The 25,679-nt window shown below is 46.2% G+C and overlaps 1 protein-coding gene across 3 annotated transcripts in view; it reads left to right on the forward strand.

Moving 5' to 3' along the window:
• The window catches only part of SMYD3 (SET and MYND domain containing 3), a 1,661,405-nt gene that overhangs the window by 1,582,566 nt on the left and 53,160 nt on the right, over positions 1–25,679 (forward strand). For all 3 annotated transcript variants that reach the window (XM_063917806.1, XM_063917805.1, XM_063917807.1), the window contains exon 11: positions 23,263–23,371. In XM_063917806.1, the coding sequence (XP_063773876.1) occupies positions 23,263–23,371 (109 nt within the window). The remainder of the gene's footprint in view (positions 1–23,262; positions 23,372–25,679) is intronic.

The following is a 25,679-nucleotide window of genomic DNA, read 5'->3' on the forward strand; positions in this document are numbered from 1 at the left end:
GATGCCCCACATGCGGTTGTGCATGCAGCTCCCTCCCCCCTCCTCTCAGACAGCATGGGTCAGGGACTGGTACAGGCACCAATCTCCAGCCATCACTGCTGCCAGGAGAGTGACTGCTGGCAGCGGAGGCTGCACCAGAGTGGGGCAGAGCCTGTATGACAGGGGTGCCCGGGATACTGACCCCCTGGTCGTCCCCCCCCCCCCCCCCCCCCCCTCTTCGCCCCTCCTTCTTAAACCAGCTCTGATGAAAGTAATTCTAGTTTGTCCAAAATTTAAATAAATCTTCCCTGGGGTAGTTGAGTGATAGTTCCCCGGTGATACAGTGGCAGTGGTAACAGGGCTATAACACCATTCTACCTGCAAATCTTCAATGCCCGTACGCATGCATAACCGGACGATATAATCAGTATTTGCTTAAAAAGAGAGATAACACTACAGTGAGAAATACCATCTTACACTACCGGAAGCAGCTAGAATGATGCCTAATATGATTGTTTTCTCCTGTTGGGTTTATTTTAGTTATTATGTTAGCATCATTTAGCCAAAAAGGAATATGGTGTTTCCCTCATTCTAAATGTTCTGTATTAAAAGAACCTGACATTATTTCATAAACTACTAAACATATTTTCTTTTTACTATTTATTTAATATCATAGAATTGCCTAAAATGTGAGTCAAATAATGTAATTTTGCAGTTTGCCATCCTCCTTATTGGCAAAGCCAGGAACGCTAGACTTCAATGACATTGTAGCTAGACATTGGGTCCATGCTGCATGAATGCAGTAGTTACCGGTAAATAAAAGCAGGTGTGCTGCACAGCTAATATAAACATTGTTTAATTCATATTTCTGCCTTCAGCTGTAGACTGCAGTACAGCACTTATACAATTTTTGCTTCATTACAAGCATTTTCTTGCTACCATTAATAAACATATCCTTCAGGATCTAAGACTTTTTCATTCTAGCATTTAAAATCCATCTGTCCATTTGTTTTCCTTGGAAATTGGCTCATCTTTCTCACCTGTTTAATTAATTATGATTGCTCTTTTGTTAATTGTGCAACAAATGTCCGTTCTGCGTGCATTGTTTAACAGCGTTTAAAGCCTCAGATTTTTATTATCACTTGGCTGAATTCAGAAGCCATTATATGGAATGAATGGATTTGTACAAGAGAAGAACAATGGCAAAAATCTCCATTAACGTATTTATTATTTCATATTATCAAACAACATATTGATATAGAAACAGACAGAAGTATGTGCTCCCAGTAATGGCAGAAACAGAGTAGTGTGTGTATTAAAACCATATCGTGGTCCAGCTTCCACCAATGTATAAAGATCTTTTTGGTGCAGTTGTTGAAATATGCCCTGTAATTCAGCACTCACTTCCTCTATCATAAGTTTTCACAGAACCATTAGAAAAGGTTTATAGTGTCCCACAATGGCACCGCCAAAGGTTATCCAATCATCTTAACAGTGAATTTACTAAAAGGTTTCTTACATAAACTATAATAGTTTGTAAAGGATTCTTCCCAATAAACAGATGACCAGAGAGATTTCCCCCATATAGTGTATTTTTCTTTACTGAAATTCAGAAGATGGAAACACGGTGTAATATTGTCTTGAATTCACTCAATATTTTTATTCATAAAACGCACTCACATGGTATTCAAGTTAATCGGCATATATCACCATTCTCATGGTGTCATCTCATAAAATCAGCAATTCTCCAACTGATGATATGGATGGAGATATTCTATACTAGAACTTAAAATAGTCAAAATATAGTGCAATATTGTTTGGATTATTATACAGTATTCATAAAATGCACTCACATATAAAAAAAAAAAATGGATAGCATGTATCACCAGTATTAAGGTTTAATCTGACAGGCCCATCAAGCCTCAGAAACCGCAGCAGATCGCCTTACACAGATGACGAAACGAACACAGACCCCCAGTCCCAGAAACTACAGGTACAGCTGTTCAGCAGGCAGATCCCCAAAGTTGTTATGACGTGATGTCCAGTAAGATGGTGTCCCCAGCTTAACGCATTTCAGACAAAAAGTTCTTCTTCAGAAGAATAGGGGCACTATCTCCCTGAACCTCCATATATTACACATTAGTAAAAACAGCAGTGATAATCGGCATTGATTCCGTTTGGAAATACAGCACCGGATATGGCGATTTGCGTTCCATGCGTTCCACCTAACAACAACTCAGAGGAAGTAGTATCACCTATAAGTATAGTGGAACGCAAAGCGGATGATCACATTATTCGGACATGCTATTCCAGTCTATCTCCTGGTATGCGGAAGTCATTAGTACTTCTATATTGATGCCCTCAATGTTCCTGCGTTCCACACTGTTTCCTGGCAAACAGAAGTCTTCACTTACAGTATATAGAGTCCTTGTATTATACATTCTGTGCCAACATTCTCAATGTCAAACAGGACTGGATGAAATATAGATGTTCCAGCTCAAAACTGGAACCTCTATATACCATCCAGTCCAGTTGGACATTGACAATGTTGGCACGGAGTATAACGAATGCCCATTTCTTATCGGAATGAGTATAATTAAAAAATGGTATTATTCAAATTCAAATTACATAGTATATCAATGTATATTGTACAAGGGAAATGTCCATGATAAACTTTATTTAAGGGGGAAGGTATAATGTACCTAATGTCGACCTTTTGACCTGTCGACCTAGCACATGTCGACCTAGAAACCCTGTCGACCTTCCAACCCTGTCGACCTAGTGACTGTTGACCTATAGTGGTTGACCTAAACATTGTTGACCTAGACAGTGTCGTTCTTCAGACTGGATCCCCTTGAGAGAAGGATTTAACAGAACAGTGGTGAGATTCGAACCAGCACACACCAAACAAGAGGAAAGCCATGCTAACCAAACTTGAACAGGAACTGCAACGGCTGAACCAATAACAATACCTAACGGAAGTAACAGTGCAGGCAAACACGAAGCACTGGGCGAGCGCCCAGTATCCTCTACGGACTACGAGAAAAGGATTTACCATAATTAAAATCCTATTTTCTCTTATGTCCTAGAGGATATTGGGGTCCACATTAGTACCATGGGGATGTACCAAAGCTCCCAAATCGGGAGGGGGGGGGGGGGGGGGGCGGGGGGAAGAGTGCTGAGGTTCCTGCAGGACTGATTGACCAAAATTATGAAGAAGCACCCAAGGGTGCGAAACGCATTAGAGGTTTACCCATACTCCCAGGAAGGACTTTTCCAAGCTGCAGCAATCATCTGTGCCCACGCTGACACCTGCTCCCAGCTTTAAACACCTATCATTGTGACGCTGCATGCTAGAGGTGCCCACCGTGGACAGGTCATTCATGTAGGAGCAGAAAGCGAGCCAGGGACGTGTGGAGGCGGACGCGGTTCTGCTATAGGAGAGATCTCTGGAGGCTGGTGCACACAGCTGGGAGACGTGTCCATCGCACCAACGGCGGTACAGCACCATTCCACGAGCACTCACCGGGTTACACCATCTTCTGCTTGAAGGTAACCAATCCTTGCAAGGGAACATTGCTGTACAAACTGTTCACCTACAGCCGTAATCAACTGAGAACGGTGAGGTCAGTGAGCAAAGCAGGTGATCCAGTAACGAGCTGAGGCACCGCTACTCTGACATTCAAAACTGTATTCATGTTGGATTTCAGTAAAGACATAATGTTGCTTTTTTAAAAAAAAAAATGCCACAGTGATACAATTAAGGACATTTAGTTTTTGGTGGTTGTGTCATATTTATACAACAAATGTCACGTGACTACTAATAAATATTATATATATATATATATATATATATACACACTGCTCAAAAAAATAAAGGGAACACTTAAACAACACATCCTAGATCTGAATGAATGAAATATTCTTATTGAATACTTTGTTCTTTACATAGTTGAATGTGCTGACAACAAAATCACACAAAAATGATCAATGGAAATCAAATTTATTAACCCATGGAGGTCTGGATTTGGAGTCCCACTCAAAATTAAAGTGGAAAGACACACTACAGGCTGATCCAACTTTGATGTAATGTCCTTAAAACAAGTCAAAATGAGGCTCAGTAGTGTGTGTGTGGCCTCCACGTGTCTGTATGACCTCCCTACAACGCCTGGGCATGCTCCTGATGAGGTGGCGGATGGTCTCCTGAGAGATCTCCTCCCAGACCTGGACTTAAGCATCCGCCAACTCCTGGACAGTCTGTGGTGCAACGTGGCGTTGGTGGATGGAGCGAGACATGATGTCCCAGATGTGCTCAATTGGATTCAGGTCTGGGGAACGGGCGGGCCATTCCATAGCATCAATGCCTTCGTCTTGCAGGAACTGCTGACACACTCCAGCCACATGAGGTCTAGCATTGTCTTGCATTAGGAGGAACCCAGGGCCAACCGCACCAGCATATGGTCTCACAAGGGGTCTGAGGATCTCATCTCGGTACCTAATGGCAGTCAGGCTATCTCTGGCGAGCACATGGAGGGCTGTGCGGCCCCCCAAAGAAATGCCACCCCACACCATTACTGACCCACTGCCAAACCGGTCATGCTGGAGGATGTTGCAGGCAGCAGAACGTTCTCCTTGGCGTCTCCAGACTCTGTCACGTCTGTCACATGTGCTCAGTGAGAACCTGCTTTCATCTGTGAAGAGCGCAGGGCACCAGTGGGGAATTTGCCAATCTTGGTGTTCTCTGGCAAATGCCAAACGTCCTGCATGGTATTGGGCTGTAAGCACAACCCCCACCTGTGGACGTCAGGCCCTCATACCACCCTCCAGGAGTCTGTTTCTGATTGTTTGAGTAGACACATGCACATTTGAGGCTTGCTGGAGGTCATTTTGCAGGGCTCTGGCAGTGCTCCTCCTGTTCCTCCTTGCACAAAGGCGGAGGTAGCGGTCCTGCTGCTGGGTTGTTGCCCTCCTACGGCCTCCTCCACGTCTCCTGATGTACTGGCCTGTCTCCTGGTAGCGCCTCCATGCTCTGGACACTACGCTGACAGACACAGCAAACCTTCTTGCCACAGCTCGCATTGATGTGCCATCCTGGATGAGCTGCACTACCTGAGCCACTTGTGTGGGTTGTAGACTCCGTCTCATGCTACCACTAGAGTGAAAGCACCGCCAGCTTTCAAAATTGACCAAAACATCAGCCAGAAAGCATAGGAGCTGAGAAGTGGTCTGTGGTCACCACCTGCAGAACAACTCCTTTATTGGGGGTGTCTTGCTAATTGCCTAAAATTTCCACCTGTTGTCTATTCCATTTGCACAACAGCATGTGAAATTGATTGTCAATCAGTGTTGCTTCCTAAGTGGACAGTTTGATTTCACAGAAGTGTGATTGACTTGGAGTTACATTGTGTTGTTTAAGTGTTCCCTTTATTTTTTTGAGCAGTGTATATTTTATACAGCATTGGATGCCGTCAATTAATTAATTTTAAATGATATTAAATGTTTGTTAATTCATTTATATGCAAGCTTTTTTCATTGTGAGATCTAAATATATTTAAATCAATTGGTGAAGTGTGTGTATTCGCTCATTTATACACCTGAATCTTTATTAGCGCATTGTCATTAGTAAAATTGTGTTTTTTCTTCTAGTATAGGCGACATAAGTTTATTGGGATCATAGAGAACAAACAGCGAGTCCGATTTTCTGTGACAAGCTGTCCGCTTCACATAGATCTTCAAAGCCGTCACAACATCCAAGGACTTTGAAGTAGCAGTGGTGTCGGTAACCACCAAAACCACAATAGGTTGGTTGATATGAAACGCAGACACCACCTTAGGAAGAAATTTCTGACGAGTTTTGAGTTCAGCTCGATCTTCATGAAAAACCAAATAGGGGCTCTTGTGAGACAACGCCCCCAATTCCGACACATGTCTTGCAGAGGCTAAGGCCAACAGTGTGACGGTCTTCCACGTAAAAAAATTGACATCAACGTCCTGTAAAGGCTCAAACCATTCGGATTGCAGGAACTGCAACACCACGTTGAGATCCCATGGTGACATGGGAGACACAAGGGGTGGTTAAATGTGCAGAACTCCTTTTAAGAACGTCTGAACTTCAGGGAGGCCAATTGTTTCTGGAATAAAATGGACAAGGCCGAAAACTGGACTTTTAAGGAGCCCAGGCGTAGGCCCGTATCCACACCTGACTGCAGAAAGAGCAGAAAACGTCCCAGGTGAAATTCTTTGCTGGGAATTTCCTGAGTTCACACCAAGAAATATATTTTCTCCAAATCCGGTGGTAATGTTTAGACGTTACCCCCTTCCTGGCCTGGATCAAGGTAGGAATAACCTTGTCCGGAATACCTTTCTGGGCTAGAATTTGATGCTCAACTTCCATGCCGTCAAACATAGCTGCGGTAAGTCTTGATAGACGAACGGTCCTTGTTGCAGAAGGTCCTCCCGAAGAGGTAGAGGCCACGGATCCTCCAGGAGCATCTCCAGTAGGTCCGCATACCAAGCCCTTCTTGGCCAATCCGGAGCAATGAGAATTGCTTGAACCTTTTCCCTTTTTATTTTTTTGAGAAGTGGTGGAAACATGTACACCCTCTGATAGACCCACGGAGTCACCAGAGCGTCTACTGCCACTGCCTGTGGGTCTCTCAACATGGAACAATACCGCTGATGTTTCGTGTTGAGATGAGAGGCCATCATGTCGATATGTGGAAGTCCCCACCGACTTGTCAAGCACCCGAATTCCTTCGGGTAAAGGGCCCACTCTCCTGGATGGAAATCGTGTCTGCTGAGGAAGTCTGCTTCCCAGTTGTCCATTCCCAGAATGAAGATTGCGGACAACGCTATCGTGTGTCTTTCCGTCCAGAGGAGAATCCATGTTACCTCTGACATCACTGCTCTGCCCTTCGTTCCTCCTTGCCGGTTTATGTACGTCACCACCGTCACGACTGAACCTGAATGGCTTGAATTTGAAGAAGATGTGAAGCCTGCAGAAGGGCGTTGTATACGGCCCTTAGTTCCAGAATGTTGATTGGAAGAGTGACTTGTCCATCTTCCTTGGAAATGTTGCCCTTCCAGGCAGTGCAGTCCACCGTCATGCTGAAGGCTTTGAGGAAGCAGAGCCAGAGGTTTGTTCCTGTGAACCTGCAGGAGCAGGTTTTCTGGATTTACCACTATTACCTTTGAAGTGTCACAACTGAGGGCTGGTGTCAGAAGCTGGAAGCCTCAGTTGTAGGGGCTGATGGTTACCTGAATTTAGGAGGTGAGAGAGGACTCCTAGACATGCGCTGAGACAGTAGTACCAGATGCCCAAAGGCGTGACCACAACAACAGGAGGTGCCTTTGAGTCACAAGTGAGTCTCTGAATCACAACTGGTTAAGACCAGTAATCCGGAGTAATAGTGGAAGTCGTTTATGATACTTGGAAACACAGGTGAAGCATAAAGTGATGCTGGGGATCGCAGGTAAAGCTTTAAGTGTTGCTGGGGATCGCAGATAAAGCTTTAAGTGATGCTGGGGATCGCAGGTAATAATACTCCACTGTAATGGTGAATACTGGTAGGAGTGGAGACAGAGGACTGCTGGAGAGTGGCTGCTGGAAGCCGGAGTCATACACTCTGCTAGCGCTGGGTGCGGAAACAAGGAAGGCAGGTTGTACCACAGAGCATCAGCACAGGAGAACTGGAGCTGCACCTCAGAGAGTAACCACAAGGGAGTCAGGCTACACTGCAGGGAGTGTTCACAGGAGAGTCCTTAGTGAAGCTGCATACAGGAACGCTGGAGAGACAATTGAAGCACTGACAACCTTCTGGGTGCTGGGACAGGATATTTAGACCTGCTGGATAACAGGGATTGACTGACAATTATGCTCAGGCTCCGGCAGCACTACGGATAGGTGAGAAGAGTAACATGTGATTCAATCCAAGATGGCTGTGCCCATTGACGGAGATTGAAGGGGAAAGAAGCAATCGGAAACCATGTGTCAAACGGTAATGGTGGCGGAGGCCGCAGCAGCAGAAACTCCACGCGCCCAGATGCGCACAGCGGCCACAGGGATGGCGGCGGCAGCCGCGGCACACAGAGGACACACATCCAGCAGAAGACCACAGGTGCGGCAGTGACGGCCGCGAAGGGGCTGAGAGCACCACACCACCTTAAGTGTATACACTAAGGAGGCCGCTGAACCAGTGCTGCAGGCAATACCCATGAAATTTAACCCAAGACATAGTTATAGCCCGGCCCTGGCTCGCTGAGCCAACCTCAGGAGACACCTAACAGGCAGGAAACGGCGTCCAGTTACCCGGATCGTGACAGCACCTCCCCCCCCCCCTTTAGGAGTGGCCCCAGGACACTTCTTAGGTTTTTGCGGAAAGCTGGTATGGAATTTATGAAACAATTTAGGAGCATGGACATCAGATGCATTTGTCCAGGAACGTTCCTTAGGACCATAGCCCTTCCAATCTATCAGATACTGGAGATGACCATATCTAATACGTGAATCCAGGATCTTGGCAATCTCATACTCAACACCACGTTGTGTCTGGACTTAGGGAGCAGAGGGAAGCGCTGAATGAAAGCGATTCAGAATCACTGGTTTGAGGAGTGAAACATGGAACGTCTTAGGAACTTTCAGAAACGGAGGTAGCTGAAGCTTGAAAGCTACTGGGTTGACGACTTGTTCAATCAGGAAAGGTCCGATATAGCGGGGGGCGAATTTCATACTCTGAACCCTCAGTTGTAGATTCCTTGTAGACAGCCAAACGCGGTCACCAACTTTAAGGGCAGGAATTGCCCTACGCTTCTTCTCCGCAAATCTCTTGTACCTGGAGGATGCTTTCAAAAGAGCTGCACGAACATTCTTCCAGTTATTTGAAAACTGACGAATCGTGATATCAGCTGAAGGCACCGATGTTGCTGGAAGCGGTTGGAACTCAGGAACTTTTGGGTGAAACCCATAATTGGTGAAGAATGGCGTGGATGAAGATGAAGAATGATACTGATTGTTGTAGCAGAATTCAGCCCATGGGAGAAGTTGAATCCAATCGTCCTGGGAAGAGGATACGGAGGATGGCCTCCAAGTCTTGATTCACCCTCTCAGTTTGCCCATTGGTTTGAGGGTGATAGGCTGTAGAGAATTTCAGCTTGACTTGGAGTGCCTGACAAAGACTTCGCTAGAACTTGGCCACAAACTGAACACCTCTATCGGAAATTATCTCCACAGGGAGACCGTGTAATCTGAAGATCTTTTGAATGAAGGCTTGTGCCAACTTGGAAGCTGACGGAAGACCGGTGAGAGGACTGAAATGAGCCATCTTGGTGAACCGGTCAACTACCACCCAGATGGTGTTGAATTTGTTACACACAGGGTGATCTGTGATGAAATCCATAGAAAGATGGGTCCACGGACGATGAGGAACAGACAAAGGAACCAGTTGCCCAGCGGATGACTGGCAGGGTACTTTGTGTTGGGCACATTTTGGGCAGGAGGCAACAAATTCAGCAATGTCCTTCTTTAGGGTCGGCCACCAGTATGATCTGGAAACAAATTCTAAGGTCTTGTGTATGCCCGCGTGTCCGGCAAAGCGAGAGGAATGTGCCCAATGCAAGAGCTTCCTTCTGAGAGTCAGCTTCACAAAACTTTTCCCTGGCGGGGGCATAGAGTCCACCCTCACTGCGGAGAACGCCACTGGATCAATAATATAATGCTTGTCAGTAGACTCAGACTCATTTTCTTGCTCCCAAGAGCGGGAAAGGGCATCAGCCTTGCAATTCTGTGACCCTGGACAAAACTGCAATTTGAAGTCAAATCTGGAAAAGAAAAGTGCCCACCTGGCTTGGCGAGGGTTAAGACATTGAGCGCCTTTTAGATACAGGAGTTTCTTGTGATCCGTCATGATGGTAATGGTATGAGAAGCTCCTTCTAATAAGTACCTCCACTCTTCCAAAGCGAGCTTGATCACCAAAAGTTCTTGATCGCCAATGGCGTAGTTACGCTCGGCAGGAGAACTTTCATGAGAAGAAGCCACAAGGATGTAGATGATTATCGTTAGCTCTTTGAGACAGTACTGCGCCCACTCCCATGGAAGAGGCGTCCACCTCAAGGATGAAGGGCGAACTGGTAACTGGCTCTTTCAAAACCGGAGCAGAGATGAATCTTTGTTTCAACAAATGAAAGGCTTGGGTAGCTTCTTCTGACCATTTGGAAGGATTGGCACCTTTTTTGGTAAGAGCCATAATAGGCGCTACAATGGTGGAAAAGTCTCGAATAAATTTCCTGTAATAATTGGCAAACCCTAGGAACCTCCGGATGCCCTTGAGGGTTACAGGAATTGGCCAATCTCGGATCGCTTGAAGTTTCTCAGGGTCCATCTCCAGACCGGAATCGGATACAATATACCCCAGGAACAGGATGGATTTTACTTCACAGACGCACTTTTCCAGTTTGCAATACAGATGATTGGTACGGAGACGGGTCAAAACCTCTTTCACCCAGAACCGATGTTCCTCATTCGCGAAGATAAGGATATCATCGAGATAAACCACAACATGACGATAAAGAATGTCTCTGAAGATTTCATTCACGAAGTGTTGGAATACCGCTGGAGCATTGCTCAGTCCGAAAGGCATGACGAGGTACTCGTAATGTCCGTCACGGGTGTTAAAAGTGGTCTTCCACTCATCACCCTTTCGGATTCAGATGAGATTATAATCGCCCCTCAGATCTAACTTTGTGAAGATAGTGGCTCCACTGACGCTGTAAAATAACTCGGTGATAAGCGGCAGAGGGTACCGATTTTTTACTGTGATGTCATTCAGACCCCGGTAGTCAATGCAAGGCCGCAGGCCGCCATCTTTCTTCTTTGCGAAGAAGAAGCCTGCGCCAGCTGGAGAAGACGAAGGCCGGATAAACCCTTTAGCCAGATTTTCCTTGATATACTCCTCCATGGAGTGGGTCTCAGGCAACGACAATGGATTTGTGCGTCCACGAGGAGGAGTTTTCTCTGGAATGAGATCGATAGGGCAATCCCATTCTCTGTGGGGAGGAAGAATATCGGCTGAAGACTTGCTGAATACATCGGTGAAATCCTGATATGGAGAAGGTGGAACATCAGGAGATTTAAAGGAGGAGTTGCAAACTGGAAGCACTTTATGTAGACATGTCTCAGAACAGGAAGGATCCCATGCCAGGATATGGGTCGTCTTCCAATCAATTAGAGGATTGTGCAAACAAAGCCATGGGAGGCCTAGAACCACAGGATGAGTGGCCCCTGGGATTACCAGGAAGGAAATCAGCTCTGTATGCAGAACCCCTACCTTCAGATGGATAGGTAGGGTCTTGAAGGTAATCACTGCATCAGGAATCTTACTGCCGTCCACGGCAGTTAAAGATATAGGAGATGACAGTTTCTCAGTGGGTAGAGACCACTGCTTAACAAACTTCTCAGTTATAAAGTTCCCGGCTGCTCCAGAATCCAACAAGGCAATAAGATTCTTTGTACGCTGAGCCACCTGAAGAGAAACTGAGAGGTTGCAGTCACTTGAAGACGGAGAGGAATTCATTACTCCTAGCCGACCCTCTCCTTGGCAGGCTACGATTTGGAGTTTCCCGGACGCTCGGGGCAGGCGTTAATGAGGTGGGAAGGTGCAGCACAATACAGGCAAAGGCGATTAGATAGACGTCTTCTGCGCTCTGCTGGAGACAATCGTGAATGACCTATCTGCATAGGTTCATCTTTGGACGGAGACGGCTGAGGAGGAGGAGGAGCAGAAGGAGTCTTATGAACTGTTAACCTGCCTCGCTCCATAGCCCTTTCACAGAACCGTAGGTCATCTTTAGTGCAGAGCTATATGAGCTCATTCAATTTCGATGGCAAGTCTCTAGTGGCAAGCTCATCTTTAATATCTTCTGAGAGGCCTTGCCAAAAAGCTACATAGAGAGCTTCCTCATTCCAGGAAACCTCAGATGCCAATGTCTGGAATTGTACTAAATACTGGCCGACAGTTCGTGTCCCCTGACGCAGCCGAAGAATCTCAGAAGAAGCTGACAACACTCGACCTGGCTCATCAAAGATATGTCTGAATGTTGCCATGAAGTCGGTGTAGGATGACAGCAGGGTATCAGATCTTTCCCATAAGGGTGATGCCCAGTCAAGGGCGGAGCCACTGAGTAGGGAGATGATATACACAACTTTAGTGCGGTCTGTAGGAAAACTGCCAGGTTGCAACTCAAAGTGGATCTCGCAGTTGTTTAGGAAACCCCTGCAGGCTTTTGGGGATCCATCATATTTAGCAGGTGTCAGCAAATGGAGACATGGAGGAGAAATGGGTATGGTGGGTGGGGATACCACCGGAGGTACTACATTCTGCATACTGGACGCCCCTGACCCACGGAGGGTTGCCTGAATTTCATCCAGTCGGGAAGAGAGGTCCTGGAGACATCGGATAACATGGCCTTGTGCAGCCTCCTGATGTTCAAGACGGGCTGCCAGTTCTTGCATTTGCCTGGTCCCTTGGACTTGGTCTCCGACCGGATCCATTAGGTCAGTGCTTACTGTCACAACTGAGGGCTGGTGTCGGTAGCTGGAAGCCTCAGTTGTAGGGGCTGACGGGTACCTGAATTTAGGAGGTGAGAGAGGACTCCTAGACATGTGCTGAGACAGTAGTACCAGATGCCCGAAGGCGTGACCACAACAACAGGAGGTGCCTTTGAGGGTTTTTATTAAATCATGCAACCAAACAATAAATGTCACAAGTGAATCTCTGAATCACAACTGGTTAAGACCAGTAATCCGGAGTAATAGTGGAAGTGCTTTATGATACTTGGAAACACAGGTGAAGCATAAAGTGATGCTGGGGATCGCAGGTAAAGCTTTAAGTGTTGCTGGGGATCGCAGATAAAGCTTTAAGTGATGCTGGGGATCGCAGGTAATAATACTCCACTGTAATGGTGAATACTGGTAGAGTGGAGACAGAGGACTGCTGGAGAGTGGCTGCTGGAAGCCGGAGTAATACACTCTGCTAGCGCTGGGTGCGGAAACAAGGAAGGCAGGTTGCACCACAGAGCATCAGCACAGGAGAACTGGAGCTGCACCGCAGTAACCACGAGGGAGTCAGGCTATACTGCAGGGAGTGTTCACAGGAGAGTCCTTAGTGAAGCTGCATACAGGAACGCTGGAGAGACAATTGAAGCACTGACAACCTTCTGGGTGCTGGGACAGGATATTTATACCTGCTGGATAGCAGGGATTGGCTGACAATTATGCTCATGCTCCGGCAGCACTGCGGATAGGTGAGAAGAGTAACATGTGATTCAATCCAAAATGGCTGCGCCCATTGACGGAGATTGAAGGGGAAAGAAGCACTCAGAAACCATGTGTCAAACGGTAATGGCGGCGGAGGCCGCAGCAGCAGAAACTCCACGGGCCCAGATGCGCACAGCGGCCACAGGGACAGAGGACGCACATCCAGCGGAAGACTACAGGCGCGGCAGTGACGGCCGCGACGGGGCTGAGCGCGCCACACCACCTTAAGTGTATACACTAAGGAGGCCGCTGAACCAGTGCTGCAGGCAATACCCATGAAATGTAACCCAAGACATAGTTATAGCCCGGCCCTGGCTCGCTGTGCCAACCTCAGCAGACACCTAACAGGCAGGAAACGGCGTCCAGTTACCCGGATCGTGACATGAAGGAAGCAGAAGAACCCTTGGATTTACCTTTGAACTTTGCTGTCCAAAAGGACGGCAGACTTGGAGCAGAGTAGGTTTTCCTAACTGGGGGTGCTGCAGATGGGAGCTACAGTAAGTAGCCTTGGATATCCACGCATCCAGTTCATCTCCAAACAGGGCATCACCCTTGAATGGTAGGCTTCCCACTCCCTTTCTGGAATCAGCATTCGCTTTCCACTGACGTAGCCATAAGCCCCGACGCGCCGACACAGCCATGGCCGTGGAGCGTGCATGGAGTAAGCCAATTTCTTTTAGGGCTTCGACCATAAAATTTGCCGAGTCCTGTACATGTTGGAGGAGTAAAACTATCTACCCCGTATGTAAGGAATCTAAGGGGGTCATTCCAAGTTGATCGCACGCTAGCTATTTTTTGCAGCGCTGCAATCTGGTCAAAACTCGGCAAAACTGCGCATGCGTATGCACCGCAATGTGCAGGCACGTTGTATGTGTACAAAGCGGATTGGTGCTGGGCGATAGATTTAACAAAGAGTCCATTCGCACAGCCAATTGCAAGGAGATTGACAGGAAGAGGGCGTTTCTGGGTGTCGACTGACCGTTTTCTGGGAGTGTTTGGAAAAACGCAGGCCTGTCCAAGCGTTTGCAGGGCGGGTGTCTGACGTCAATTCCGGGTCCAAAAAGACTGAAGTGATCGCAAGGACTGAGTAAGTCCCGAGCTACTCAGAAACTGCAAAAAACATTTTTGTCCCGCTCGGCTGCACAAGCGTTCGCACACATGCAAAGCAAAAATACACTCCCCTATGGGCGACGACTATCTGATCGCTGTTCTGCAAAAAAAAAGCTAGCGAGAGATCAACTCGGAATGAGGGCCTAAGTCCTCAATTAGAGTACCTGACCATTTGGAAATGGCCCTAGAGATCCAAGCGCAAGCTATAGTGGGTCTCTGGGCCACCCCCACAGCCGTGTACAGAAATTTGAGAGTGGTCTCTATCTTGCGGTCAGCCGTGTCCTTTAAGAAGGCTGCACCTGGGACCGGTAAGATTATCTTATGGGACAACCTAGGAATTGAGGCATCAACAATTGCCGGGACTTCCCACTTTTTCCTATCAACCTGCGGAAAAGGGAAAGATGCTATTAACCGTTTAGGGATCTGAAACTTCTTGTCAGGAGTGAGACAAGTTTCTTCAAATAGAGTATGCAACTCTTTAGATGCAGGGAAGGTAGCAGAGGATTTCTTATTTATATTGAAATGAGACTCCTCAGTGTCCTCTATCACTATAACAGGAATGTGCAGGACCTCCCTAATAGCCTCTATTAGGGCCTGTATTCCCTGTGTCAGAGCTGCATCCCCCCCCCAACCTAAATCCACATCACCGTCATCTGCATCAGTGTCATCATCATCGATGTCAGTATGCAGGATTTGTGCCAGCTTACGTTTTTGTGGACAAATAGCAGCGGGCACTGAATCTCTATTCATCACAGGTCATTCATAGACTGTCTTAAGTATTGCGTCTCTTTCTTAGTTTGAGACAAGTTATGAGAAATGTTTGAGATAATCCCTTTCAGTGAATCTAACCACACTGGTTCCGACCCACTAGCCTGAGAAGTTGTACTATCTTGGGTACACTGTATAGATCCCCCTGGGGACAAGAAGCACTCTGCAGTGCAGGACACACACTCTTTTGACATGGCAACAAGTAAAAACACAGCCACACAGTAGAGAAGAGAGTATAACACAGTTAACCCACCCAGAGCCATCTAGGGAGACACAGAGTATGACAGAGCCAGCCACAACGCACCCCTATGGCCAATAATAGACTTAGCCGGGTTGCAAACTAAGTACCCTTAATGGGGGCTTAGTATACCATTATTGCTTTCCCCCTTTGCTATAACCCCCTGGTACCGCTGAGGTAAACTGGAGTCTTGAAGGAGGAGCTGTGCGTCCCTTTGAGACTGTTCAGTGAGATCTGAAGAGGTTAAATGGCGCTGGTGAGCTGCTGGATCCGCTCATAGTGAAGCCCCGCCCCATTAATAGCATGCAGTCTTCCCGTTTTTTTATACTGGCTTTAGGTAGTTCATTTGCTTAACAGTGGATTAAAACCCCTGTAAGCAATAGTGCCAGTGTGGGTAGTGTTTGTGAATTCAGCTCGCCCCTCACCACGGATACACACCTAAGCATATTGCTGAAGTCTGGAGCCACAGCCTTGTCAGTACTGCGCTCCTACCCTTGTGCCGCTATTACCGCCGGCGACCCGCTAACCAGGATTCCGGCATTCTACTCACCACTCTTCTTTCTTCTGGTTCTGTTATGGGTGGCGGCATGCTGCAGGAGGGTACGCTCACCATGGTGGGGCTTGCGAATGACTCCCTCAGGAGCTCAGTGTTCTGTCAGCAGAGAAACGGAACCATTAACTCTTTAGAAAGTTGGGCCGTTCTCCCCCCTAATTCCCACAAAGCAGGCATGCTGGTGCCACCCAGCAGTGCATGAAAATAACAAACAGGAAACAAATGCAGAAAACTCTTCAGGAGCTTCCCTAAGCATGACCCGCTCCTCCGGGCACATTTTCTAAACTGAGTCTGGTAGGAAGGGCATAGAGGGAGGAGCCAGCCCACACTATAAATTTCTTAAAGTGCTCAAGGCTCCTAGTGGACCCATCTATACCCCATGGTACTAATGTGGACCACAGTATCCTCTACGACATAAGAGAAAGTTAATTACCTTGCTGGTATTTCCTTATATCCACAGAACTCCAGGGACAACCTGTTAATAGCCCTGGAATCCTGTGTGGAACAGTGTTTAGAGACTGAGGGTTGTTTATAACACTGCAGGGGTTAGGGGATTGAAATCTTCCTGAGCTTCTTGTAAAACTGGTCCAACAGCTGTTGACACCAGCTGGTCTCCAACTTCAAACACAGTACAGCGATAAGGGGATCCGCTCTTCCTCAGGTGACTCCGTAGTACATCCTTACATTAATCAATGATGGTCCTGGAAGGGATAAAATAATAGCAAAGGTGGGGTAACTGGCAGTTAGCTTTAGTGTGAGAAGCACCCTATACAAGTTATTTATTATCATTGGGGAGAGCTATCGCTCATAATGCACCTAAACCACAGGAGGAGACTTTGCTTCCGACATCGTTCAGCCATGTCCAGGTGATTTGAACGTTGTTTTTCCCATTTATTTGTTTTCTTGAGATTGTTGAAACTGGTGTGCTTTTTTAAAACTAAATTATAATCTTGTAACCTTATTTTTGTAACTATAAGCTTTGAAGATATTCTTGAATTAAAATACAAAATTCTCGTTCTGGATCTGTGTTTTAGACCCAAAGCCTCAAGTGGATCATGTGACCCATTTTTCTATGTATAAATAATTAAGTGTGCAGGTGAAAGCTGAAGCTTGCACTAGGATTTGTCTCAAAAAGTCGCTTCAGCTGGTGGCAGTAACTGTGTTGATTGACCGCACTGAGGTAACCAGTAAATGGTGCGTCAATTCTCAGGAACCTTACATGGAGTGTATCACACATGGACTCTATATAAGTGGAGACCCCTGTTTGCCAGGAAACAGTGTGGAACACATGGACATTGGAACGCATGAATCAGGCCCATTGAGTCTACAGGAGGGAAACCAAATCTCCTGCGATACGGATGTGGTAGATGTAGACCCATCAAACCTGGCCAGCGAAGTGTTAAGACTCTTACAGATGCCTGCTGTTAATGCTGGGCATCTAGGTTTTATAGTGGCAAAAATAGATTTTCTATTTCTGTGATGAGCAGCCATAGAAACTAATTGTTGTAATCATCTGAGTCACTATTATTATTATTATTATTATAAGTCATTAGCTGCTTCTGTTTATCATGTGACACTCTGAATATAGTTTTAGGTGTTTGACTGTAAATGCAAATATTAAGGAAAAGTCTGAAATATTGTACTGGCAATGTTTTATGAGGGGTTCAGAATAATACACAACCCAGTTTGAGATTTTGCATGTATACAGTGTTAAATATTAGAACCTCTACAGGGTTATTTATTATGGAACTTAATGCAGAATTAAACACTATGAAGCTCACTTACCCAATGTTTTATCTATCCCATAGGTTCTCAAACTCGGTCCTCAGGACCCCACACAGTGCATGTTTTGCAGGTAACCCAGCAGGTGCACAGGTGTATTAATTTCTCACTGACACATTTCAAAAGGTCTGCAGGTGGAGCTAATTATTTCACTTGCGATTCTGTGAGGAGACCTGCAAAACATGCACTGTGTGGGGTCCTGAGGACCGAGTTTGAGAACCTGTGATCTATCCCATAGGTCTGCAAACTCGGTCCTCATTACCCCACACAGTGCATGTTTTGCAGGTAACCCAGCAGGTGCACAGGTGTATTAATTACTCACAGACACATTTTAAAAGGTCCGCAGGTGGAGTTAATTATGTCACTTGCGATTCTGTGAGGAGACCTGCAAAACATGCACTGTGTGTGGTGATGAGGACCGAGTTTGCAGACCTATGATCTATCCAGTCTATGAAGTAGAATAATATAGGTGCAATTCAGTTATCTGCAATGTGCAGTTGCCATGTGTGGGTGCGCACAATCTGCATTATTAAGGTAGAGCAACATTGCTCATTTTACTGTGCACCTGTATGGGTGCATCATTGTAACAGTAACTCGCCAGCATCAGATGAATTGACCCCTAAAGCATACATACGGTGCAATGCAGGCTAACGGCTGATATTAACTATATTGTGGCGGGAGGCATGAACCTCCGATGTAGTCAATATTGGCCTGCCTGCACAGTCTATTTTTCCTTGCGATGTCGACCCTGCAGGACCGGGCATTGGCTATGCAATGCATGGTGTATACACATGATGCGATATGCACTACTGTATGTTTTCTACCAATGTGGAACACTGTGTTTATGCGCTTTAGAGTCTTGTATCCTGGGGGGAGGGTGGGGAGGTGTTCATCTTCTGTCTTTGCACCTACTATGTTCATGCTTCCTCAATGTCTGTTTCTCTCTCTCACAGTACTCTCCTGTTGTAGGGGAGTGCAGAGTATCACTGAGTACCTGTTAAGAGGTATAACCAGTAACCTGCATTAATGGTTATCATTACTGCCTCACTGCACTGAGGTCATGGGTTAGATTCCCAACACGGCCCTAATTGTGTGGAGTTTGTATATTCTCCATGTGCTTCCGTGGGTTTCCTCCGGGTGCTCCGGTTTCCACCCGTAATCCAAAAATGTACTGGTAGGTTAATTGGCTCCTGATAAAAAAAAGGGCCCTAGTGTGTAAGTGTGTACACGTGGTGGTGAATAAAGATTGCAAGCTTCGGTAGGACAGGGACGGAATGGCCAAATATTCTCTGTAAAGCGCTGCTAAATATGTGTGCTCTATATAAATAACTGGTAATTATTATATTTCCATAATGAATTTGTGTTTCTGTTGGCAATACTTTAATTATCAAAAAAGTGGAATGTACAGTATGTCCTGAAAACATGATCCATTTAGATGGCACCCTTGTATAGTGCTGTAAACAAATATCTAATCAGGCTTTATAAGGCTATGGGGCCATAGAAACTGCCTACAATAAATTGTGAGATTTACTTTGCATTCCGTATCTTGGCACCTATAGCTAACATCATCTTCAGATGGCATTAGCCCTTAGTATTCTAGGGACTAGTCTTTGGCCATTTATACCAGTGAGGTATCCTTCAAATCCCTCCCTGTCAGCCCCACTGACACTTGCGCAACCCAACAGCTGAGCATCCAAACTCTGCAGCAAAGTGATAGCATAAATTAGAGAAAGTACTGTACATTCTTGCACATTGCCTTTTGTTCTTCCCGAGTCGTCGTCACCCATGTCTCCTCCTCCTTGGACCTCCTTTCCCTTATGAGCAACTTTTCCCACTGCACTGTCTGGGCCATGCTCCCCTGCTCCTGCAGTAACACATATCTTCCATGCGACAAAGGCTATTCATCAGAATAACCCATACTAAATCGCTAGTCTACATCACTGTCAGATTGCGGGCCTTGCTTCCGCAAACTCTGCTTCCAGCTCTTTGCCGATATGGGCTCTCACTTTATTATGGTCAATATTAATATACCCCAAACACAGCTAAAATGTGGGCTGTAATAAATAGGACCTTATAAGTGTAATTCAGATCACTGTGTAAGCCACTGAGAATGATATACAAAATACCGGCTGTCAGGATTCCGCCAGTTGGAATCCCGACACCCGCCATTGGTCCAGCAGATTGCAGAGTTTCTTAGTGAGCTGTATGATATAGTCACACTGCAATTTTGACCAGAGTCAGGAGGATGTCGAATTGAAGATGAAGAAAATACTGTATGTTAAGCTGGGCATGCACTACACAATTATCTGGCAGATCATCATGCCAGATCTCTGTGGTTGAAAAGAAAATCTGGTAATGGATGAGAACAAATGACAATCAACCATTTACTGCCAGACACTGGGAAATGGAAAAAAAAACCTGTTGTTCACTATTTAGCTAATTTGTATGAACAACAGTTTTTGTTCATTTTCCAGTGTTTGGGAGCAAATGGTCAATTGTAATTTGCTCTCATCCATTTCAAAATTTTCATGTCAACCACCCAGATCTGCCAGATAATTGTATAGTGTATGCCCAGCTTTAGGATATGTGGACTGTACTGAGGGATGTAAGTAGAAATTAATATTTATGAACGTTATGTGGGTGATTATGGAATTTCATAAGCTTTCATGAAGAGGTGAGTTTTCAGGGAACACTTGAAGGATTGAAAACTATAGGAGAGTCTAATTGTGCATGAGAGGAGTAGGTGCAACCCAAAGGAAGTCTTGCAATGAAATTTAAGTTTATGAATTGTATAACCGTCATGTTATAATGCAGTACAAATCCTTTACAATTCTGTAAAAAAACAAAACATGATGTTATCTATTGATTAACCTGGTGCTATATAACTAGGCTACAGTCATGACTATAAATTCATTAATTTAGCCTAGCATGCACTACAAGTGGTATGCTAGTCATTTACTGAGTGTCAACATCCGGAGTCTTACCTCCGGTTCTGGTCCCTGTGGCCTTCATGTTAGCCGGCTGGTGTGGCTGCGGCGGATAGGAGCTGTGGCAGCGTGGTCCCCCGGGGCAGCTGCCGGGTGTCTGGAGGCCGGGGTCCGGGTCCTGGGGAGTGGAGCATGGCAGCCAGAGGTGTCTGTTTCCAAGTGTTCTGTTGCTGGAGTGCGGCGTCTGGGAGGCTGAGGCCTGAGGTAGTAGCTGTGTGCTAGTTCCACATGTGTCCTCTGTGCAGGGAGCTGCTATGTTGGAGACCAAGCCAAGCCAATAGGTATCCCAGTTCGCATCCAGCCAATCCAGTGCAGTCTTCCCTTATAAAAAGGGGTTGATGCTTAGTCATGGTGCCAGTGCTTCAAGTTCTTGGTGCTGTAAGGTGCTGAAGCTCTGTGCTCCCAGCTTAACCCCTGGTATCCTGGTTCTGTTGTGCCCACTCGGTGGTCAGTTCTGTTATTGCAGTCATTTGCTCCCAGTCCACCTGCTCTTGCGGTTTAACCGCTTGGTCCTCTATCTGGTAGAAGGTCTCCGTTTGCTGATGGTGCTCACAGCGATCCTCTCTTCAACATCGTTCTTCAAGTCGTTTCTTCATTCACTGTTCTTCAGCATCGTTTACAAATCACAAGTCATCTCTTCATTCAGAGTTCTTCAGCATCGTTTACAAATCACAAGTAATTTTTTTATTCAGTATTCTGCAGCATCGTTTACATGTCATGAACATTTCGTCTTTTAGAATTCACTCAGACTTATCTCCTAATTATTGTGTATGATTGAGGTCTCAGTAAAGCTGAATTAATCTTTCTTTAGTGTATCATTCTTGTTCATTGTCCTTATTGCCTACCCCTGTACATCTTCAGGCCTAAGTCTTCAGTCCATGAGTAAGAACTACATTCAGCCTCCTCGTTTTCCTTCCTTTGCCGATAGCTGCTCCCTCAGTCAATTATCAGTCGTCAGATCCCCAACTCAAGCCAAGTGTGACATTGAGCACACTGCTAAACGCGCTGTATTGATGACTTTGGACGACCACCAAAATGAAAAGTGCACAACTACTCTCTGGTTTACGGAGAAGTCTCTGCAACCAAGAAGTGCTCCTAGATGCGCATAGGGGAAAAGAAATATGCACAATGGTGCCTTGTACAATAAATGTAAAAAATTCCAACCTACCACTAGTCCCTTACAACCAGGGTTGGATTGGAATGGAAAACCAGCCTGGGAAATGTATTGAAGCAGCCCTCATGGGAGTGCGGTCTGATGAGGGGGCGGGATCCCTCCTCATACACAGTTGCGGCCTTGCTTGAGTTTTTTGCTGCAGTTGTCTGAGACCAGGGGCGGATTGGGAACTAAAGGTGGTCCTGTAAATTGTGTAGAAGTGGCCCGACATGGGCAGCACAAGAGGTATAACATACCATGTAGCCATGGCAGCATCACTGGATGACAGAGTTGCTGTACTGCAGAGATGGAATAATAGAATTAATGGGGACAATACAGTGTGCTGAATACTGTGGGCTGCCTGTCACAGGAGAGGCAACAGAAATCTTGGGGCCCCGTACAGTGATATCTCTGGGTCCCCCTCAGAAACTGTTATTAAATAATTATATCTATTTATTTATACACATATATTAATATGTATATCTCTCCTTCCTTCCCCACACACACACTACAGACTGTGTCTCCCTCCTTCCTCCCACACACCCCACAGTCTGTCTCTCCCCAATGACTCCATGCTGCATTCCCAGTTCCCCCAACCCAAAGACATGTATCCCCTCACTAATCTACTCTTACCTGGGGAGAGACTCACCTGCACTGCACTCCCCTGTATCCAGGCCCGAAGACCGCACAGCAGGATCCATGCGGCCCACACACCCTTCCAGAAGAGGCTGGCACAGGGCATGGGAATCCTGGCCAGTGGAGCTTCTGCCATCTCCCATAACTGCCCACAACAGAGCTGGAACCAAAGGAGCGAGCGTACACTCATACCGCAGAGTCACTGTGTGTGAGAGGCTCCTCTCACTCTGAGGCTGCACCTACACTGCCTGCAGCTCGCTGCCCTATTTGGACAAGACGGCTCACATACCTGCTGGGCACTAAGTGGCATATACTTGGGACCCCTCTGATCCTTGTGGCCCGGTACACTTGTCCCCTTTGACCTCCCCTTCCGCCGGCCCTAGCCTGTCATTTGGGGGTGGGGTCATGTGACAATACACAAAACAGGCCCCACAGACTCGCCGGCCTACCGGGGATCTCCCTGCTAAGCCCTATTGGCAATCTGTCCCTGCTTACAAACATTTGCAACCTGTTCATGCTTCCGAGTTTGAGATAAGCTCCAAAAGAAGTGGTGACCACATCTATGTATGTACAGTATATAAGTATGTATGTACTGTATATGTGTGCACTATGCACTGCTTAACTTTATGTTCAAAACAGGCATGACATATTAGAGCACTGCAGAGTTTTCTATTTAAGTACATATCTAAATAAAATATTTATGCATGGAATACGATTATTAACCAAGTTCTGTCTGTTCTTTTTAGCATGTACTATTCAAATTACCATCCAGTACGGGCAGTCCAGCTGATGAAAGTGGGCAAGATACAGCTTCATCTAGGAATGTTTAGTCCAGCTATGGAAACACTTAAGAAGGTCAGTATACTATTCTCTTCCTCTTTAATTGCTATTTATTCCCTTCCCTGTTTGCATAATATCATATTATGTATTAATGTTGTATTATTGTATCAGTTTTATTTTGGAAAATAATACATACCTTCTAGGTCGTGCTTCAAATGATGCACTTCACTATATGTGTGAGGCTAGAAATGTAATCTTATGTTATATGGGTCCCAGAGTTTTATTGATAGTAAAACATAAAGGTATTTATTCCTCTGCTCACTATGTGCACTTAACTGCCAATCACTGTATGTATTGGTATGAGACGTGACCACATACAAATCCTGGAAACTGCAGACTTTTCTGTGGGAGCAAAAGAATGTGCCACATGATTGACTACCATCCAAATACATCCCACCGTAATTCCAAATGCCCTGCTGTCAGTCTAAAGTGTGTTACATTTTTGTGGAAATTAAATAATAAGATTTTACTCACCGGTAAATCTATTTCTCTATCGTCCTAGTGGATGCTGGGGTTCCTGAAAGGACCATGGGGAATAGCGGCTCCGCAGGAGACAGGGCACAAAAAGTAAAGCTTTAGGATCAGGTGGTGTGCACTGGCTCCTCCCCCTATGACCCTCCTCCAAGCCTCAGTTAGATTTTTGTGCCCGGCCGAGAAGGGTGCAATCTAGGTGGCTCTCCTAAAGAGCTGCTTAGAAAAGTTTAGCTTAGGTTTTTTATTTGACAGTGAGTCCTGCTGGCAACAGGATCACTGCAACGAGGGACTTAGGGGAGAAGAAGTGAACTCACCTGCGTGCAGGATGGATTGGCTTCTTGGCTACTGGACATTAGCTCCAGAGGGACGATCACAGGTACAGCCTGGATGGTCACCGGAGCCTCGCCGCCGGCCCCCTTGCAGATGCTGAAACGAGAAGAGGTCCAGAATCGGCGGCAGAAGACTCCTCAGTCTTCTTAAGGTAGCGCACAGCACTGCAGCTGTGCGCCATTTTCCTCTCAGCACACTTCACACGGCAGTCACTGAGGGTGCAGGGCGCTGGGAGGGGGGCGCCCTGGGAGGCAAATTAAAACCTTTTTTGGCTAAAAATACCTCACATATAGCCTCCGGGGGCTATATGGAGATATTTAACCCCTGCCAGAATCCGTTAAGAGCGGGAGACGAGGCCGCCGAAAAAGGGGCGGGGCCTATCTCCTCAGCACACAGCGCCATTTTCCCTCACAGAAAGGCTGGAGGGAAGGCTCCCAGGCTCTCCCCTGCACTGCACTACAGAAACAGGGTTAAAACAGAGAGGGGGGGCACTAATTTGGCGTTAGAAATATATAAAAAAGATGCTATAAGGGAAAACACTTATATAAGGTTGTCCCTATATAATTATAGCGTTTTTGGTGTGTGCTGGCAAACTCTCCCTCTGTCTCTCCAAAGGGCTAGTAGGTCCTGTCCTCTATCAGAGCATTCCCTGTGTGTGTGCTGTGTGTCGGTACGTGTGTGTCGACATGTATGAGGACGATGTTGGTGAGGAGGCGGAGCAATTGCCTGTAATGGTGATGTCACTCTCTAGGGAGTCGACACCGGAATGGATGGCTTATTTAGGGAATTACGTGATAATGTCAACACGCGCCAAGGTCGGTTGACGACATGAGACGGCCGACAAACAATTAGTACCGGTCCAGACGTCTCAAAAACACCGTCAGGGGTTTTTAAAACGCCCGTTTACTTTAGTCGGTCGACACAGACACAGACAGGGACACTGAATCCAGTGTCGACGGTGAATAAACAAACGTATTCCTTATTAGGGCCACACGTTAAGGGCAATGAAGGAGGTGTTACATATTTCTGATACTACAAGTACCACAAAAGAGGGTATTATGAGGGATGTGAAAAAACTACCGTAGTTTTTCCTGAATCAGATAAATTAAATGAAGTGTGTGATGATGCGTGGGTTCCCCCCGATAGAAAATATGGGCGGTATACCCTTTCCCGCCAGAAGTTAGGGCGCGTTGGGAAACACCCCTTAGGGTGGATAAGGCGCTCACACGCTTATCAGAACAAGTGGCGGTACCGTCTATAGATAGGGCCGTCCTCAAGGAGCCAGCTGACAGGAGGCTGAAAAAAATATCATAAAAAGTATATACACACATACTGGTGTTATACTGCGACCAGCGATCGCCTCAGCCTGGATGTGCAGAGCTGGGGTTGCTTGGTCGGATTCCCTGACTAAAAATATTGATACCCTTGACAGGGACAGTATTTTATTGACTATAGAGCATTTAAAGGATGTATTTCTATATATGCGAGATGCACAGAGGGATATTTGCACTCTGGCATC

Source organism: Pseudophryne corroboree, chromosome 4 (assembly GCF_028390025.1).
Source record: "Pseudophryne corroboree isolate aPseCor3 chromosome 4, aPseCor3.hap2, whole genome shotgun sequence".
Taxonomy (NCBI): Eukaryota; Metazoa; Chordata; class Amphibia; order Anura; family Myobatrachidae; genus Pseudophryne; species Pseudophryne corroboree.